Raw genomic sequence first — 16,322 nt, forward strand, 5'->3', positions numbered from 1 at the left:
TCGATTTTACAAGAAAACCCGTCGCCTTTTTTTGGACTCAGTTCTGTTGCTGGAGAAATCTAGACGACTTTTATTAGTTGTTTGTTCAAAGTAGTAAAACGTTATTCAGAAAAAATGTTGACTTTTTTAGCTTTTTTTAAATTACTTATAACTCATTAACCGATGAGTAAAACTCAGAGAGCGGCAACAACTCAATAGCGCAACTCAACACAGTGTTACCTAGGCCTACTTTAAGTATAAAATATTATTTGTTCTATACCTAAATAAGGGTATCTATTTAAAAAATATGGATTATTAATGTTTTAAAATTGTTTCTGCAAGTGACGGACAATTGCCCATCACCTTATGACGCTAGCAGTTGCTATATCACGAAAACGGCAACCACAAGTGAAATCACATTCACAGGTTAAATTCACAGTTAAAAAAATCGCATTCGCAGTCACTTTATTCTGTATTGTACCGCCACCAAAGGTTTAAAAAACATCCAACAATATTAGGAAATTAAGTTCAAAATTGTACGGATGGCATTTTCATAATCTTCGTGATTATTATTTGCCATTTCCATATCCCAAGAGTGAAAATCGTCTAGGTCGCATTCGGACTCGGCATCATCGACCCCTAAAAGTTGGCATTCGTGAAATTCCTCACTTATAACAACGCAACGGATTTAAACCACCAGTTGTGAATATCCATCCTCTTTCCTTTCTGATTTTTAAATCAGCCGATACTCTGATTAGCTTCAAATTACTGTAATTCTCCTTAAACCATTTGATATCAGTCTTTCGTCTTATATCGCTTACAATCCACAGTCTTCTTGTTGGTGCTGAAATTTACTAACTATTTGCGTTTTTCCGAAATTTACAAATTACACCAGGTTATTACGGTATTTTGGAGATAGAGCGCCAAAATCATTGGAAGCAAGTTGCGTGTTTTTCAAAGATTTTCGAAGTTTTTTCAAATTAAGAAAGTAATTATACTCGTATAGTAATTAAACTTTGGATGGTATTTAACGTTTCAAACCAGTTTACCTGATTTGCTAGCTGCTCTGCAAAAGTAACCCGGATCCTCCTTTCTGATTTCGTCGCTCCAAGTTATCATATTTAGTCTGTGTTGTTCTTTGTACGGTCCATCGCTCATTAATTCATTTATTTGCAAATTATGATTTTGTGCGAATAACTGTTTCAATGGGCCGGATATGCGTACTATACAACAGTTGTCTTCTCCTATTCTAAAATTTCATTTCGTGTAAAAAAGCTTGAATAGCCAAACTATCTGCTGGACTCGATTTTCGCAGAGAAAGGTAACAGCCAGACTATTTTACTCACATGGATTTAAGCTTCTCACAAATGAAATCTTTACCAGATTTACGTTTTCCACTGAATAGCAAGATGTGTTTGGGATTCTCCATTTTCACTATTTTAATTTATTACTGATTCTTAATTCCGCTCTGAAATGTAGAGGTAGTTATTTTTTATGTATTTTTGGTGTACCTTATTATTAGAAAGAAACAAATTTACTTTAGAACTTTACTTAGAAAGATATTATTGGAAAATAAAAAAAACAAAATGTTATCGAAAGACACTTACAAAATTGGTACCGCTGCACGATGCTTTCATATACGATTAGAATATTAAGTGGTTCCAATTATTTATAAATTATCATATACATTAAAACATGTCTTCTTCACTTGCACGTTATATATCAGATGCAGAAAATGTCTTTAAATAATACTTCTTTTGCAATTTATTAGGTTTTTTCAACAAATTTGCTCTCGGTTTAAATATTTAGGTTGGGACCGTATAAATAAGGAAATGATTGTTGGCATAGATAAGGTCACTGCCACATTCTATCTAATCTACACAGTGATTTTCTAAATTAATAAAAATCACTGAATCTACATGTGCATTATTTCATGACATTTTGGCAATTTTCGCACCCCCATAACGAAACGTTAATAAACTGAAGGAATTTCAGTGGAATCTGAGCAATTTTGAGCTGATTTTTCAAAAATAAACTTTGAAACCAGGCGAATAAGCGGCGAAAAAATACTGGTTGGAGCCGAACACGAACCGAAAAGCGCGTAAAATGAATTTCCAGGATGGAGCCAATTTCGAAAACACTAAATAAAAGACTGTAAACCCAGCGTAATATTTTTGTTAGCTGATGGAAAATTAATTTAATTATTTAATTAAGATGTACTAATTAGTCCATCTTAATGAGTGAATAGTAGGCAAAAACCCATTTTCACTAAAAAAAGTTCTTGATAAAATACGATTATAGTTCATAATTATTGCATTAACCACAGTAGAGAATAGTTCGAAAATCGATTTCTTCAAGGATATAAATAGTATGTATACAAAAAAAATAGCCCGATTTTGTGCCGTCACATCCCAATAGACTTTTAGCATCTGGCTGACGATCTGACGCATTGCGTTACATAACCACACTTGTCCGGGGGTACTGAGTTTACAAAAATGAACGAGAAAAAAGCAATTTTAAAGTTAAAGTGTTTGTTTTAGACCTGCGAGTCGTCCTCTACGTAAAGTGCTTGATTTAAGGTCTACTTTAGATGGCAAAGAAAAATTCACCATGGCGAGAAAAAAATACCTTTCAGGATCACTTAGCTTTTACTTTTAGGGCGAAGTCTTCAGTCGGCCTTACTTTATAGGCTCGATTGATGGCTGATCTACACCCTAATACTGGTATTCTAGTCAATATATGCAGAATGAAGAATTGCATTAAACTGTCAGTGGGGGGCACACATTAGCCCCCGTTTAACAATGAGGGGCGGTTCTACTTTGTAAAATACACGGTTTTGGGCTGTTCTTAGAAATCACATGTGCAAAAAAGTGCATTTGGGATAGTGGTATTTCCACTACGCCCAAGTAACTACTAACTTAAAAACGAAAACATGTGTTGAATAGATTGGCTGTTTTTCTGTACTTTTAGGTCAATAAGTTGCCTAAGTATAGTTAAATGAACCGATGAGGCTCCATTTGCTTAGTAACTGCTGTTTTAACTACAATTATGCCTTTTCCGAACCGAAGCAACTAAAATAGATTCAGACGCAAAAATGCCAGTCTTGAAGGCGCAGAAAAATTCCATTAAAGGGACTAGACGTAGTGTGATTCAAGCAATAAAATATTTGTACCAACCGGGTTTTATTTGGGCAAAATTCCTCTATTATCAGTCGTTAACAGATAAACTGAAAGTTCGTTGAGTTGAGAATTGACTAATAGTGTGTTTTTCCAGCTTTAAACCCAGTCAAAAAATCCCCACAATATCCATTTATGGCGACTTCTGATGCTTTGCAGCGCCCAGGTAAATCTCCGACCCAAATTTGAATGGTGACTAACTAACAAACTTGTTGCAGATTACAGCGCAAAAATGCTCAATCTTCTACTGCAAGTAAAATATCAGAATGATGAAATACTTTCGCTACTCAAAACGCCGTTATCAACATCGCTTCTGACCAGAAAATTACCCGAGGATATTCCAGTGAGTTTTCCCATTAGATCGATTCACGATATATTCACCCTTGAGGAATATTTAAAAAACAATGAAAAAGCTGCCGAGTTGGTGAGAAATACTCAAAAAATCTGTATTGTGTGGTGTCATCAAACATTTTTTAATTTTTCAGGCGAGTTATTGTGCTACGTTCGGGGGCAAAGAGCTAGTTTCCAAAGTTAATATAATTTTAAAGTATATGTTATCCAATGAAGTGGCGGCTGAATTCAGTTTTCTTGGTACGCGAAATGGCAAGCGACCGTTTTTCAATTTGGCCCTTAGAAGCGTCATTATCAGTAAGTGTTTTTTAGCATCTAGATTTGATTAAAGTAGTTATATTTAAATACTTGTAGGTGCAATAAGTTTCACCTTAGACGCTAATGTAACTGATATTGACAATTGCATCAAAGTCTGGCTGAAACACGCACCAAGACGATTTATGGCGGCAGAGAGTAAAAGTGAAACAATTTAAGTAACCTTGCGTTTTAAGGAAGTTTTCTACACTGTTCATATATTGTTTTATATTATGAATTTGGGAACCGATACTGAGAGCTGAGGGTGTAATTTAACCCTCAACATAAAAACCTAGTGATCTACGCTGAAACAACTGGCTACTGTTCTTTTAAAGTAATTCTCACCCTGTTAAGATCGGAACTTTTCTCACAGGGATTGTGTGATTTCGATTGCTATTTGCTCACAGTTTTCAGTCTATTCTAAAGTACCTAATCAATGAAAACTGTATGTTTTTTTTTTAAGTTTGTCTTTGGCAATAGTTTTATACATTCAATGAACTTTCCGCATTCCAAAAAACTGAGTTGAGTTTATACTGGTTTGTCAGTTCGTTTTCTTCATGTAGCCGAAGTATTTTTTGTGTAATTTTATAACAGAATCGGCACTAAATTGTTAAATATATTAGGGAATTTTGTTTCTAGGACGTAACATGAGTTAATGGATATATTTTCTTTATGAAAGAAAGAATAAATTCAACAACTCAATCTGTAAGATTTTATTTCGATCCTAACATTGATGGCTTTATTATACAGGGTAACCCGTAAACACTTTTATTAAGAAAAAATGTGGGGTTCCTCTGCTATTTATGGTCAACTAGTTCAAAAAATTATGCTTTCCTGAGAAATGAGGGAGCAAATCCAGAAAAGTTCATGCAAATTGAAGGTCTGGTTGAATGTGAAAAAAATTGGAAATTTTAAAGTTCTAACTTGTTTCAGAACCAAAAAGCTTTCAAAATTCCCAATTCGAAGCTGAACTGAGCAGAAACCTAAACTTTTGTATGTTAATTTGAGACGCCTTTGAGTGCGCAAATCGTGAAATTTTCAAGCAAATCCAAGATCCGGCTGATTTGGAAAAAAGTGAAAGTCCTAGTACGTGACGTGATTAAAAGCAAATAATATTCGAAAGAATCCCAACTCGAAGCTCATCTGAGCAGAAACTTGAACTTTTTTTATATTGAATGAAGACATTCAAGTCTGAAAATTCCAATCATCATGCAAATCGAAGAACGGGTTGATTTAGAAAAAAATTTAAAGTTCTGAAGTTGTAAGCAGGGGCTTGCTTTAAAACAAAGAAGTTTTTATTAAAATTCCCAACACGAGTAGATATTTGAATTTTCTTGCAGTGCATTTTCTGAACATATTTACATACATACATACATATTTAAATTATTAAAAAACATACATTATTAAAAAGTATCAAGTCCATATGACGTTAAAAAAATTTTGTGATTTTGATGTAATGATGACGTGAAACTACGTCATTGTTACGTTCGGTTCTGGCTAGTTAAAGAAAACTCAGCTGAAAAAAAAAAACATAGATATAAAGGTGAAAAGCATCAGCAACCTTTTGCTAGGAACTTGCTACAATTGCTAGTGACAAATTTTTCATTAGTCTATTAAATAACTATTATTTAATTCAAGGCGTATAACCAAACGGTAGTTATTTCTCTCCCAATCTTAACATTTTTATAATTTAAAAAAATTAATTTAGCTAAATTATATTAAGCTTCGATTGTCGATTTCGGTGCAAATCCCTACACGGTAGACTACTTTGCCTGCCATAATCATAATCAAGATGGCCGCAATAATATTTGTTTTTCCAAGTTAAAGAATTTAAGTTCATTTAGGTGAAGAGTGAATTAATTTTTTCATGAAATGCTCTAACGAATGCTCAGTTCATCGGGGTGGCTGTTGATTTTGGTTGCTCAGTTTTTTCGACCTTTTCGTATTATTTCCGTTTTGATGCATTCACATAACAGTACAGATTTGTGCAGTTTATTGTCGACCTGAAGACAGGAAGAATTCGGTAAATGGCTGCTTCAAGAAGCGATATTGAGGAATTCCTGAGTGGACCTCTTGTCAAGTGGGTGAGTTTCTCTAGATAAATTGTACTTACAGCTACTGCAATTAGGTAGCTGGACGATGTACTTTAACTAACACTTTTTGTGCATCTCTGGACTTGATTGCTGAATTTTGATAGAACAATTACTTGAAGCGAAGAGTACTGGGTTTATCTGCCCTTAAACATAGAGGAGTTGGATAATTTACTAGTTCATGAGCCAAGGGCGGTCGAGGTTAAAGATAAGCTTACCGTGTAGATGATCCTTAACTAACAACTTTTTTTAGAGGTGTTTTTTGGGCAAATGCGTTTTTCCATCAGTTTTCGCTCGTTTAAATTCGCTAGTTTTCCATTAGAAAACAATGAAAACCAATGACGTCAGTGCTCCCTGACAGGAACATCTGGGACGTCACGCTGACGCAGTTCAAAAAAAGTTGCGCCTTTTCCAAACTGACCTATAATTTGTTTCGATATATTTGTAATTTTTTTGCCAATGTTGTTTAAATAATGCTAAATTGTTAAAACTATTGATTTTTCCCGGTAAAATGCGTTTTCCCATCTATTTTCACTCGTTGAATCTCGCTAGTCTTCCATTAGAAAACAATGAGCACCAATGACGTCAGTGCTCTCTGACAGGGACGTCAGGGCTCCCTGACAGGGACGTCACGTTGACGCAGTTCAAAAAAGTTTGCGCCTTTTCCAAGCTTAAATATAATTTGTTTAGATGTTGTTTTATTTTTTGTTAATGTTGTGTAAATACTGCTAAATTGTTAAAACTATTGATTTTTCCCGGTCAATAACAGAACCTTTCCAGTTACATTAACCACAAACTGTTATTAATTCGCACTTTCCAGTTATCAACCTGCGTGAAAAAACCGGAGACCCTGCAGGTGTACGAGACGTTTTTCGATGGAGCCGCAATAAACGAGGTTCTGTTGCAAATTGATCCAGAACCCTCGCTGCCGGTACCTTCCCCGGCCAATTTGCAGGGTTTTCATATAACTGCCGCCAGAATAAAGATATTTCACTGTATTATCAGGAATATTAAAAGCATCTACGAAGATGAGCTGCGGCAGGTAATCGTAAGTCTTCCCGACTGTGTAACACTTGGTAAGAATCTCAGACCATCAAAGTAAACCCAATGAAATGATGGGAATTTTTGCAGGTAGAACTCCAGCCTCAGAGCAGGCATTAACTCATTTGAAGTTGCTGGTTCTGCTTTTATTAGGTTGCGCCGTTCAAGGACCCACGAAAGAAACATTTATAGCCCGAATCAAAGAGTTGGATGTCGATGTGCAACATGATATTGTTGCCTGCATTAAACAGGTGCATTTTGTCTCCAAATGCATTCAACACCCATGTTAAACGTCCCCATTTCAGATTACAGATGGGCAAAACCTTGTTTTAACAACTAATTGGACGGAACAAGCGCCTCAACAATTATACACTCACGTTAAGGCTTTGACTGCTGAGAGGGACAAGCTTTTGCAACAATGGGTTATAGATTTAGGTAGATTCTTAACAGATGTTTATAGAAAGACAAGATTTTTACTATATTTTTATTAGGGCAGGAAAATATCAGTGGTGTGGAATCAGGCAGAAGTTCCCAGGAAGGTGTGGAGTCCAGTCACTGGGCTGTCGAATTGGCAGACTGGAAAGCCCGGCTAAGAAAACAGAGACAGGAACTGTAAGTTAACAGTTCAATTCTAAAATTTCGTAGTCAAACATTGTCAACATTTCAGCGAGGAAAAAACCGAAATTCTAGCAGAGTATAAGGAGGAATTGGAACATGCGACAAACTTGGTGACCAAGTTGAAAGCCGAGGTGATACGAACATAAAAATATAAATCAACCTTCTACTACCGAAACGCTTTTACAGAACAGTGAATTGTTGACTGAAGCGCGTAAAGCCAAAGCTTACAGAGATGAGGCGGACGCAATGCGAGAGCGGGCCGAAAGAGCGGACAGATTCGAGCTGGAAATTCAACGATACAGAGAACGTCTCTCTGATTCCGAATTTTACAAAGTTCGAGTCGACGAACTGCGCGAGGACAACAGGGTGCTGCTGGAAACAAGAGGTTAATAACAAAAATAGATTGCTTTTTTGCATCATTTTGGGCATTGATTTCTGTTTAGAAATGCTGGAAGAGCAGCTGGTTAGAGCACGCCAAAGAGGCGACCAAGTTTTAGAACTGGAGGCGGAACTGTTGGCCGCCAAACAGCGCATCAATGAAGCAATTTTGGTAAGGTGACAAACTATATCACAATGTATGAGCAACAAACAACTAAAACATATATCGTATATGGGTAATGAAACTGGGGAATTTGCTTTGTTTGCAGGAACGGGACATTGCCCGTGAAAAGATTCAAGAATTGGCTGATGAAAATCTTCAGCTGCAGCAAGTTGCAAAGTCAGCCTTGCAAGAAACCAGCTTGGGCAATATCTCAATGGATTCAGACATGGAAGAGTCAAATTCAGGAGATAATAGCCTTTCTGAGCAATTGACCAGCAATGCTCAAGCGCGCGCCTTAAAACTAGAACTGGAAAACAAAAGTAAATGTCCAAACTTTACAGAACGCCCTTAACGGTTTTCAATTCCAGGACTTTTAAGCAAACTTGACTCCTTAAAGGAGGATAGTTTTCATGAAACCGCTGATAGAATCCTGGAGTTGGAAAAGGAGAAGAAAAAGTTGCTGTTGAAGTGTGAGCAGTTTCAAGAGAACTGCGATCGATTGACCCAGCAGAATGTTGAGTTGGAAAATCTGTTCAAAAACGCCATTCAAGAGAACCGGAAGGTGCAAAATTCGATGGATTCGTTAAAAATCGTTTCCGATCGACAATACCAAGAAATTCAAAATGAAAAGACGAAAATTGCTGATTTAGAACGAAACATCGACAGCCTATCAAAGGAAAAGCAGCGAGTACAAACACTGTGCGATGTTGTGAAGAAACGGGCTGACGATGCTGAGAAATGTTTAAATCAAACCTCCGAACAGTTGCAAGCTTTACAGGTAGGAGCACTTGCGGGGTTTCGAGTGAACACCGCTCAACTCAATTTATCTCTTACAACCAGAAAGAAGTGGAAAAGGGAGAGGAGGCGGAAAAACTTGGCCACGAATTGCAGGACAAGGTAACCAGTCTGGAAAAAGAAAATGCCAACCTTCTAAAAGAAGTTGCCAAATTGAGGGAAGTTATCGAAACCAAGGAAGTCACTCTGGACAAGAACGTCGAAGAGAAGCAAAAGTACGAGCGTGAGATCAAAAAGCTGAACGCGGATACCACGAATTTAGTTGTGCAAATCGAAAAGCTGCAAGAATTTGAACGAAAGTCTACGGAACTGATTTCAAAGGCTTCTGTTTATGCGGAGACTATTGCGGATCTGCAGAAGGATCTGATCAGTGAAAAAGTAGGAGGGATTTATTTCATTCTTTTTGGTGTGCAACTAAAGGAAAACATTACGTGTTTCAGGTCGGCAACGAAAAGTTCAAAACTAGCCTGGACAAACTGGGATTGAATCTGGACATTTTAGACAACGACGTCAATATTATTGTTGAGAAAATCTTGCAAAATGGTGACATGTTCAAATGCCTTCAGGCGGTGTTTAAAGAAAAAGAAACTGTTCGTGAAGCCCCTTGTTCAGCGTGCCATTTCGAAGGCGACGCCCTGAAACAAGTACGTTATCCCTTTCAGCTAATTTGATTGAAATTGTATCCACTCAATTTTCACAGGCAGAGGAAGTGGCAAAATCCATTAGCAAAGAATGGAGTGAACAATGTGATAAACTATACGCGGATATTGCTGCTTTGCAAGCAGCTAATGATGTTCTTCAAAACGAGAATGCCACGTTGAAAGTGGATATTTCTACTTTGAAATCGGAGGTGCATTCATTGCAGGCTCAGCAAACCGCCCTGCAGTTAGCCAATAGTCAACTAGTCGCAGAAAAAGACGACGTCTGTAAAAGCTCCTACATTTCTTATTTGCAAACGAATATTTTTCTGTTTTAGTTGTCCAAGCAGCACTCGCAACAAAACCGGGACAGAGAGAAAATTTTGCTGGATCAAGTCACTATGAGGACATTGCATGAGCAGCTTGCGAACGAATACGAAGAATTAAAACTGGAGCAGGAGAATCTGCGGAAAGTTAATAGGGATTTGCGGTCAGAAATCAGGGGTTTGAAAGAACAAAACGATTGCCTGGAAGTGAAGGTGTCGAATGCCGAACTGGAAAAAGAGAACCTCAGAGCAGACACAATCAATTTAAATAATCTAAGAGCGGAACATTCCAATTTGGAGGACGACTTTCGGTTTCTGTTCACTGCCAGCGAGCGCCTGAACACCAAATATAAGAACGTCCAAGACGAACTGAAAGCTTTAAAGATGGAATCCCGAAACTTGCGTCTCAGTCAAACGGAAATACAGGGAGAACTCAATTCTAGGTCGGATGTTGTTGCAGGACTGCACCTGGAAAATGCCAAATTGCGACAGCAATGTGATGTACGACGAACGCTACTAAAGGGCTGAATACATTTTGAAGAATTTTGGGTTTCAGATTTTACTTGAAATGAACCAGTCTTTAGGTTCGGATCGCAGATCGTTGATGGATCATGTGTCGCAACTGTTGGCACAGTATCATTCTTTGCTAACGCATTCACTGGAAGACCAGCAACAGTTCCATTTGGAGGAGAAACAGTATACGGAAAAAGTCAACAACTTATGCAGGCAAAAGGAGAAATTGGAGGAGAAAATCATGGAACATTACCGAAAACTTGACAACGCATCAGCCAAAAAGTTTGTGGTTTATCGCAATGGGTTCAAAAATTCTTATGCATCGCATTTTTCAGGAAAGGTTTTGGAGCCACGTTCGTCAAGAGAGTGCGAAAAGCGGGGTCTGATATTATCAGCAAATCAAGGGTGAGCTCATGAAATTAGCAGGTTGAAGTTAATCAATAAACTGTTTGCGGGAATTTTAGAATCATCGGTCTTGGCATGAGGATGCTACTCGACTTACTCAGTCGCAATACACTCTAGCCGGTCATGGATCGGGCGAATCAGATAACAGAGACTCTGATAACAGCACTGAGGAAATGTCAACCAGTAACCAAAGAAATAGTTCCAAAACACTAGAACCATTCCGCAGGAACACCACAGGAACGGGCAGCTTACGCGATTATAAACCCAGGGACGACTCAGCCAGGGATTTAAGTATGCATAGGAGTAGTATAGCAGGTAATTTGCGTTTGGCAACTAATTTATTGGATATATTTATTCACTCCAACAAGCAGGGATTTACGAGTTTGGGTTGAGGCTGGCAGAAAGCTTTTATTTGGGTTTTTTGTTTCAAATCGGGGGATTTTGGAAAGACCGATTTGCCGCCTGTCCTTTTGCAAAGTGATTTTTTACACATATAAAAAAAACTAATTTCTCATCAAGGGGTTAGTCGATTTTTTTACAAATTGTTAATGAGTTTTTCATTGAAACCGGAACAGTATGTTATATTTAAAAAAAAAACTAAAAAATTCAAAATTCGAAAAAACTGAAATTTTGTTTAATTTAATGTCACTGCTAGAGCTTTAAGAACGAATAGAATTTTGTAAGAAAAACTTTTTTTTGCAATTCTTTGTCTTAAACTTATTTGCCATAAACTTTTTCAGTAGTTGGGATCATGAGAGCTCTAAAAGGGAACAGAGTGGCTTAAATCTTGAAATATCTTAAAAGCGAGTTGTCATTAATATAAAATAAAAGGAACCGATTCAAAAGTAAAATTAAATATACGGGATAAAGGACAAAAAATACATAAATGAACATGTACAGAAATTCACTAATTTTTGATAAGTGACCTTATTTATGCTTGCCTCTCTCTATCATTGTTAAATGTGTTTTTCTAATATTACCGTTAAATCAATATGTGTTTTTGTCTCTTATATTTAAATTTATTTTTGTAACGGGTCCTTTCATATTTTAATTTGCTGCTCTAAAAACTGCTCAACAAAATTAACGTTTCTCAGCCAAATTTGCTTGAACTTTGGAACTGGATAAATTCTGATTGCTTCGTCCGATTTGGCTTCTGTTTCACGCGTTATTTAGCACCATTTGTGTTCTGTTAGTCCATGGCGTGGTAAAAAGTAAGCGCCTCAGATACATTTTCTACATGGTGGCAAATGGAAAAATGCAAATTTTGCAAAGTTCAATATGCTCCTGGTGGGGCAAAAATCAACGATTTTTGGATCTCGACGCAAAAAGTTTAAAGATTAACCAAATAACTCGAAACGGATTTTCGGCTCTCTTCTATTTACAGGGTGGTCTCAAAAAAGTCAACTTTTTGGACTTGAAGCGATCACTTTTCGGCTCTTGAATTTTACGATCTACCGCTCATGTTGAAGCTAAACCTTCTTAGACTGTTGATGACAAAAATTCACTATACGGGGTAGCACAAAAATGACCCAAAGCAGATTTGCCCCTGAAATCTGTGATTCTATCAGCCTTTCAGCTACGAATTGTTTTAACTAGTGAACTGCGAAGTTTTAGCTTCAACATGAACCTTTGATTTTGTTAATCGGATAAAAAGAAAAAAAAACGATTTATTTTCTGAGACCACGCTATAAATAAAGGAGATGAGCGAAAAGGTCAAACACTTCTTTCGAGATACGAAGTTTATTTTAGCATTAAGATGCAAAACCTAATTTTTTACGGCATTGTTTCATTTGCCACCCTGTATAAACTTTATCTGAAGCACACTTATTTTGCAAACACATGCACTAACCGAAAAAGGCGCTAAATAACGTTTCAAACAGAAATCAAATCGCCCTGAGTGACCAGAATTTATACATTTTCAAACTTAGTCGAAATTTGTCCGTGTAACGCCTATTTTGCTGCGTAGTTTGTTTTAAGACTGAAACCACTTTATTTTCCTTTAGAGGCCCGATGATTTGACAAAAGAACAACTTTTCAGTAATATTTGTGTTCACAACGAATTTGCAATAAACTTTTTCAGTAGTTGGCTTCATCGGAGCTCTAAACGGGAGCAGAGTGATTTCAATCTGGAACTATCTTAAAAGCGAGTTGTCATTAATATAAAATAAACCACTCTGTTTTTTTTAGAGGCCCCATGATCTGACCAAAGAAATTGCAACTTTTTAGTAAAATTTGTGTTTTTTTTTTCATAGTTTCCACAAGGAAACCAAATTTGGTCTCGAGATTTTGTACGGCCTAACGAGCCGAGCTTGATCCGTAGCAAATTTCTTTGATATTTCGTCGAAAGACCCGCAGAAAATCGACCGTCTGTCGGTGTGTAGGCGAATCATCAAAATATTTTTGCCGCGGCTCAAGCTCGGCTCGGGTTCAGCTCGTTCGGTCATAGTTCAACATCAAATTGAATTGAAATAAATCACATGAGGAAACTTGGTCTTTTCAAACGTCCGAAACTCATCGAGAAATACCCAACCAAAAGGTTTTATAAGACCGAATTTGATGTTAACACATGTCTTTTCCTATCATCCAATATTTTGGTCATTTATTGAAGCACTCAAAATCTCTTTGTTTCGTGGTTTGTCGATTGAACCCCTTAAATTAACTTCTGGCACTTTCAGTTTGGTGTTGCTGTTTACCTATGAATCTTTTAGTGTAAGGTAACCGTTCTGTTTTCGACTTTAACAAGACTAATTGCCGTGAACGAGTGGTTTGGACGTAAAGTAGAACAATGTCGGATTGGAACCACTTCATTTAATTGTTTTGGAAAAGACTCAATCAGCTTACTTGCTGCCATCAATATAATAACGAAAAAAATGTTTTGTGTTAAATCAAGGGAAAAATTAAACGAGCAATAAAAGAAATGTCGTGAAAGTTCGTTCAGTGCGTTAAAAATGTTTACACCCTTTTAAGAACTCGAATTTCTTGGTTCCTTGGGCAACTTTTTATAAAGGAAGTCTGTTTCAAATATTTTGCTATTGAAGGCTGGTTAAAGCTTGAGCTGGAATTATTTACAAAGTGTTACGGACAACATTTACAAGTTCCTTCCCGATATTACTATAAAATTGGAAAATATTGTTATATGGGAAAAACCTGGCGATTATTAAGCTTCTGAACGACATACTTTTGAAATTTTAACACGCGTTTTTAAACAATTAATTGTTGGTTTACATACTCTACGTGAACACCTATACATACCGAACGATTTTATTTTGTTTGCGTTCCATACGGAGCAGTTTAAGTGTATTTTTGCCATCGGTAAAGAGCATGAAGTTTAATATATATCCATTCCGGCACTGTTTAACCAAGTGAACATTAACATTATAGGTAGGTACTTGTACCTAACAGGTTTGTTGTTATCTTATGGAAAAATTGTGAATTTTAGTACCTAATTGCGACATTTTGAAAGATTTGTACATAAATTAGGGCCTCATTTCAGTTGTGTGATTTGTTGCAAACCCTTAGGTGATCAGCTATTCAACAGAGAACCTCGCAGTGCGTTAAGTTTAGGTTCAGTGGGTTCTCGAAGGACTGTATACCTTTCAGAGGACGATACGGGATCAGTGACGCCAGCCTCCCAAACCAACGATGCAAATCATGCAGCGAACCCTCCTCTTTTGGTGTATAATCGCATTTCAACAGTCATTGGTGAGACTGGACTTTTTGTCTAATTTAAATCGCTTATTATTGGTTATTTTCCTCAGGCGATCCTAATCAAGTGCAAGTAAGTGGATCTCCATCCACCCAAGGCAATGCTCCTCCAACTACCGCAGCCGAAGAAAACAATTCAAATGCTCCAGCAGATAAAAAGGAGAAAAACTCTAAAGAAACGGCCGTTTGGTACGAATATGGTTGCGTGTGATGCTGCAGTCATTTTCTGTTTATTTTCTACTGTTTTACATCGTTGACAAACAACGAACTGCGGTTATACATACTGATCCGTGATAGAGAGATTTTAAATTATTTACCTTAAGGTTATTTATCTGTCGTGTGTGTTAAGTTAAATATTAACTTGAAGCTGGGTAATTTGATTCCATTGAGTTCCCCAGCTCTAAGCTGTTTTGTTTCCGTTCCTATTTCTTATTTATTGTTAAGGCAGTATTATTCTTTGAGTGTTTAGGGCTTGACTTGATCTCCAAATTGTTGAAAACACTTGGCGACACAATTTTATGCTTAAACTAGCGCGAATATTTATTTCGAAACGTGCAGGATTTTGTTGGTTTCACTACGTGTTGCAATCAATAAGTAAAGTAGCTTCATTCAGGAAGACCACCCTGTTGCCAGGCAGTGCCTGACGAACTGAGAAGACCACCCTGTGCCTGACGAACTTTTAAGCTTGTGGAATTTAAAACGTTGTGTAGTTAAAAAAATTTGTTTGCAAAGACTGGCAATGTACTGAGCAAATATACAGGCCTGCTACCCGTTTTTTTATCAGGTTTATATAAATATATTCCTGGGCAGAAAAGATTCGTTTTATCAGCGCCTGGATGGTTACGAAATCTTATTTAATGAAATGACGATTTTATACCTCTTGTAGTCTTAAGCACACATTTACTTACCTTTTTATATACGGTTTACCATTTCATAGTGATATTTCTATAGTTTTTGTACTTACTGTTTATGCTATGGTAGTTTGATAGATTGTGAGAAAACGTTGCCTTAATAGAACTATTTATCTAAATATAATTTTTATATGAAGGTTTTGTGTGTGCTTTACGACCATCATCAATATGCCTGCCAAACAGGAAAAACATGCCAAATTCGCAGGCCATAAGAACGGAAACTTTCTGGAGCATAAAGAGATCGCTTTCGTGGCATTTCTGGATAAAGACAGTTTATGATAGTCAAAGAAGTTGTGGAATTATACAATCAAACTATGTGTGTGTGTGTGTGTGTGTGTGTAAAAGTGGTTAACTTTTCGATTTAAAAATAACTATAAAATTGGTTTGTGACAGAAAATTCTTGCACATTTTCTAAAAATCAACTTTTTTGTTCAATCAACAAGGTTTTCGTTTTTTTAGTTAAGCAATTCCTTTTTCTAAAAAGGTCTCATTCAGTTCAATTGAGGTATCAAACCGATCAAAATGTTTGTGTTTCTATTCAATGTTTTTCTTTTGCGCCTAGAAATATTTGCTTTACTAAACACCACGATTGCAGAATATTTGACCAGTAAATCGGAGAAATAAAACATAAACTATTGAGTAAAACATAATTACGACCGTATGATTAGAATGGTTTCGCTTCAATAAGCAAGATTTTTCGCTCTTTTTGCAATATATTGATTATGTACAGTGGATTTTATAATTATTATTACAATATTATATCAATAATCCGGGCAGTAGTTGTTGGGTCTAAGGAGTATATTTTTTATTCTTGTGTTGTGTATTCTTTATTTTCAGTTGCAAAATCGACTCAAACATGCTTTTTTCGAAGATTCTCAAGAACCATTTAAGCCACAGAATTCGTTTTGGCATCGTTGGATAGAGAAATGAAAATTCGAT

General features: G+C 36.6%; 3 protein-coding genes across 11 annotated transcripts; 2 read left to right on the forward strand and 1 right to left on the reverse strand.

Moving 5' to 3' along the window:
• Nucleotides 1-427: 427 nt before the first annotated feature.
• LOC109536581 (phosphomevalonate kinase) lies at nt 428-6,265 on the reverse strand. Of its 3 annotated transcripts, none has more exons than XM_019902854.2 (6): nt 6,109-6,265; nt 5,914-6,031; nt 1,326-1,447; nt 1,029-1,228; nt 677-823; nt 428-618 (listed from the first exon to the last, which is right to left on the reverse strand). In XM_019902854.2, exons 3-6 carry the CDS (start codon nt 1,406-1,408, stop codon nt 494-496), a joined length of 555 nt encoding a protein of 184 aa, XP_019758413.1. In that variant the 5' UTR covers nt 1,409-1,447; nt 5,914-6,031; nt 6,109-6,265; the 3' UTR covers nt 428-493. The 3 variants fall into 3 exon arrangements, with proteins under 3 accessions (XP_019758413.1, XP_019758412.1, XP_019758411.1); XM_019902853.2 differs by having other exon boundaries at nt 5,914-6,036; XM_019902852.2 differs by lacking the exons at nt 5,914-6,031; nt 6,109-6,265 and adding an exon at nt 1,587-1,858.
• LOC109536582 lies at nt 2,367-4,502 on the forward strand. 4 transcript variants are annotated; one of them, XM_048670372.1, is made up of 6 exons: nt 2,367-2,457; nt 2,520-2,702; nt 3,253-3,321; nt 3,374-3,579; nt 3,641-3,803; nt 3,861-4,502. In XM_048670372.1, exons 2-6 carry the CDS (start codon nt 2,678-2,680, stop codon nt 3,977-3,979), a joined length of 582 nt encoding a protein of 193 aa, XP_048526329.1. In that variant the 5' UTR covers nt 2,367-2,457; nt 2,520-2,677; the 3' UTR covers nt 3,980-4,502. The 4 variants fall into 4 exon arrangements, with proteins under 4 accessions (XP_048526329.1, XP_048526333.1, XP_048526311.1 ...); XM_048670365.1 differs by having other exon boundaries at nt 2,376-2,457; nt 2,508-2,702; XM_048670376.1 differs by having other exon boundaries at nt 2,371-2,702; nt 3,374-3,498.
• On the forward strand, nt 5,332-15,519 carry LOC109536580 (girdin). 4 transcript variants are annotated; one of them, XM_019902850.2, is made up of 19 exons: nt 5,332-5,884; nt 6,711-6,966; nt 7,022-7,182; nt 7,237-7,366; nt 7,423-7,543; nt 7,599-7,680; nt 7,736-7,934; nt 7,993-8,099; nt 8,197-8,410; nt 8,459-8,868; nt 8,931-9,263; nt 9,326-9,529; nt 9,586-9,807; nt 9,862-10,350; nt 10,406-10,644; nt 10,698-10,767; nt 10,827-11,082; nt 14,287-14,469; nt 14,526-15,519. In XM_019902850.2, the coding sequence occupies exons 1-19, from the start codon at nt 5,828-5,830 to the stop codon at nt 14,681-14,683; spliced, it is 3,891 nt and encodes a 1,296-aa protein (XP_019758409.2). In that variant the 5' UTR covers nt 5,332-5,827; the 3' UTR covers nt 14,684-15,519. The 4 variants fall into 4 exon arrangements, with proteins under 4 accessions (XP_019758409.2, XP_019758410.2, XP_048526292.1 ...); XM_019902851.2 differs by lacking the exon at nt 14,526-15,519 and adding an exon at nt 13,443-13,476 and having other exon boundaries at nt 14,287-14,372; XM_048670335.1 differs by lacking the exon at nt 14,526-15,519 and adding an exon at nt 13,443-13,481 and having other exon boundaries at nt 14,287-14,371.
• The last annotated feature ends 803 nt before the right edge of the window (nt 15,520-16,322 follow it).

Source organism: Dendroctonus ponderosae, unplaced genomic scaffold, assembly GCF_020466585.1.
Source record: "Dendroctonus ponderosae isolate FM_Combo_2020 unplaced genomic scaffold, Dpon_F_20191213v2 Dpon_F_20191213_1, whole genome shotgun sequence".
NCBI classification, from domain to species: domain Eukaryota; kingdom Metazoa; phylum Arthropoda; class Insecta; order Coleoptera; family Curculionidae; genus Dendroctonus; species Dendroctonus ponderosae.

Bases quoted from the DNA above. Each gene is read 5' to 3' on its own strand.
- LOC109536581 (XM_019902854.2), bottom strand. From the start codon at position 1,408: ATGGAGAATCCCAAACACATCTTGCTATTCAGTGGAAAACGTAAATCT. The intron at 1,229-1,325 runs GTGAGTAAAATA...ATGAAATTTTAG, and splicing joins TGTGAGAAGCTTAAATCCAT to AATAGGAGAAGACAACTGTT. The intron at 824-1,028 runs GTAAACTGGTTT...AGTAAATTTCAG, and splicing joins CAGAGCAGCTAGCAAATCAG to CACCAACAAGAAGACTGTGG.
- LOC109536582 (XM_048670372.1), top strand. From the start codon at position 2,678: ATGGCTGATCTACACCCTAATACTG. The intron at 3,322-3,373 runs GTAAATCTCCGA...AACTTGTTGCAG, and splicing joins TGATGCTTTGCAGCGCCCAG to ATTACAGCGCAAAAATGCTC. The intron at 3,580-3,640 runs GTGAGAAATACT...TTAATTTTTCAG, and splicing joins ATGAAAAAGCTGCCGAGTTG to GCGAGTTATTGTGCTACGTT.
- LOC109536580 (XM_019902850.2), top strand. From the start codon at position 5,828: ATGGCTGCTTCAAGAAGCGATATTGAGGAATTCCTGAGTGGACCTCTT. The intron at 10,351-10,405 runs GTACGACGAACG...TTTGGGTTTCAG, and splicing joins AATTGCGACAGCAATGTGAT to ATTTTACTTGAAATGAACCA. The intron at 11,083-14,286 runs GTAATTTGCGTT...GCAAACCCTTAG, and splicing joins GCATAGGAGTAGTATAGCAG to GTGATCAGCTATTCAACAGA.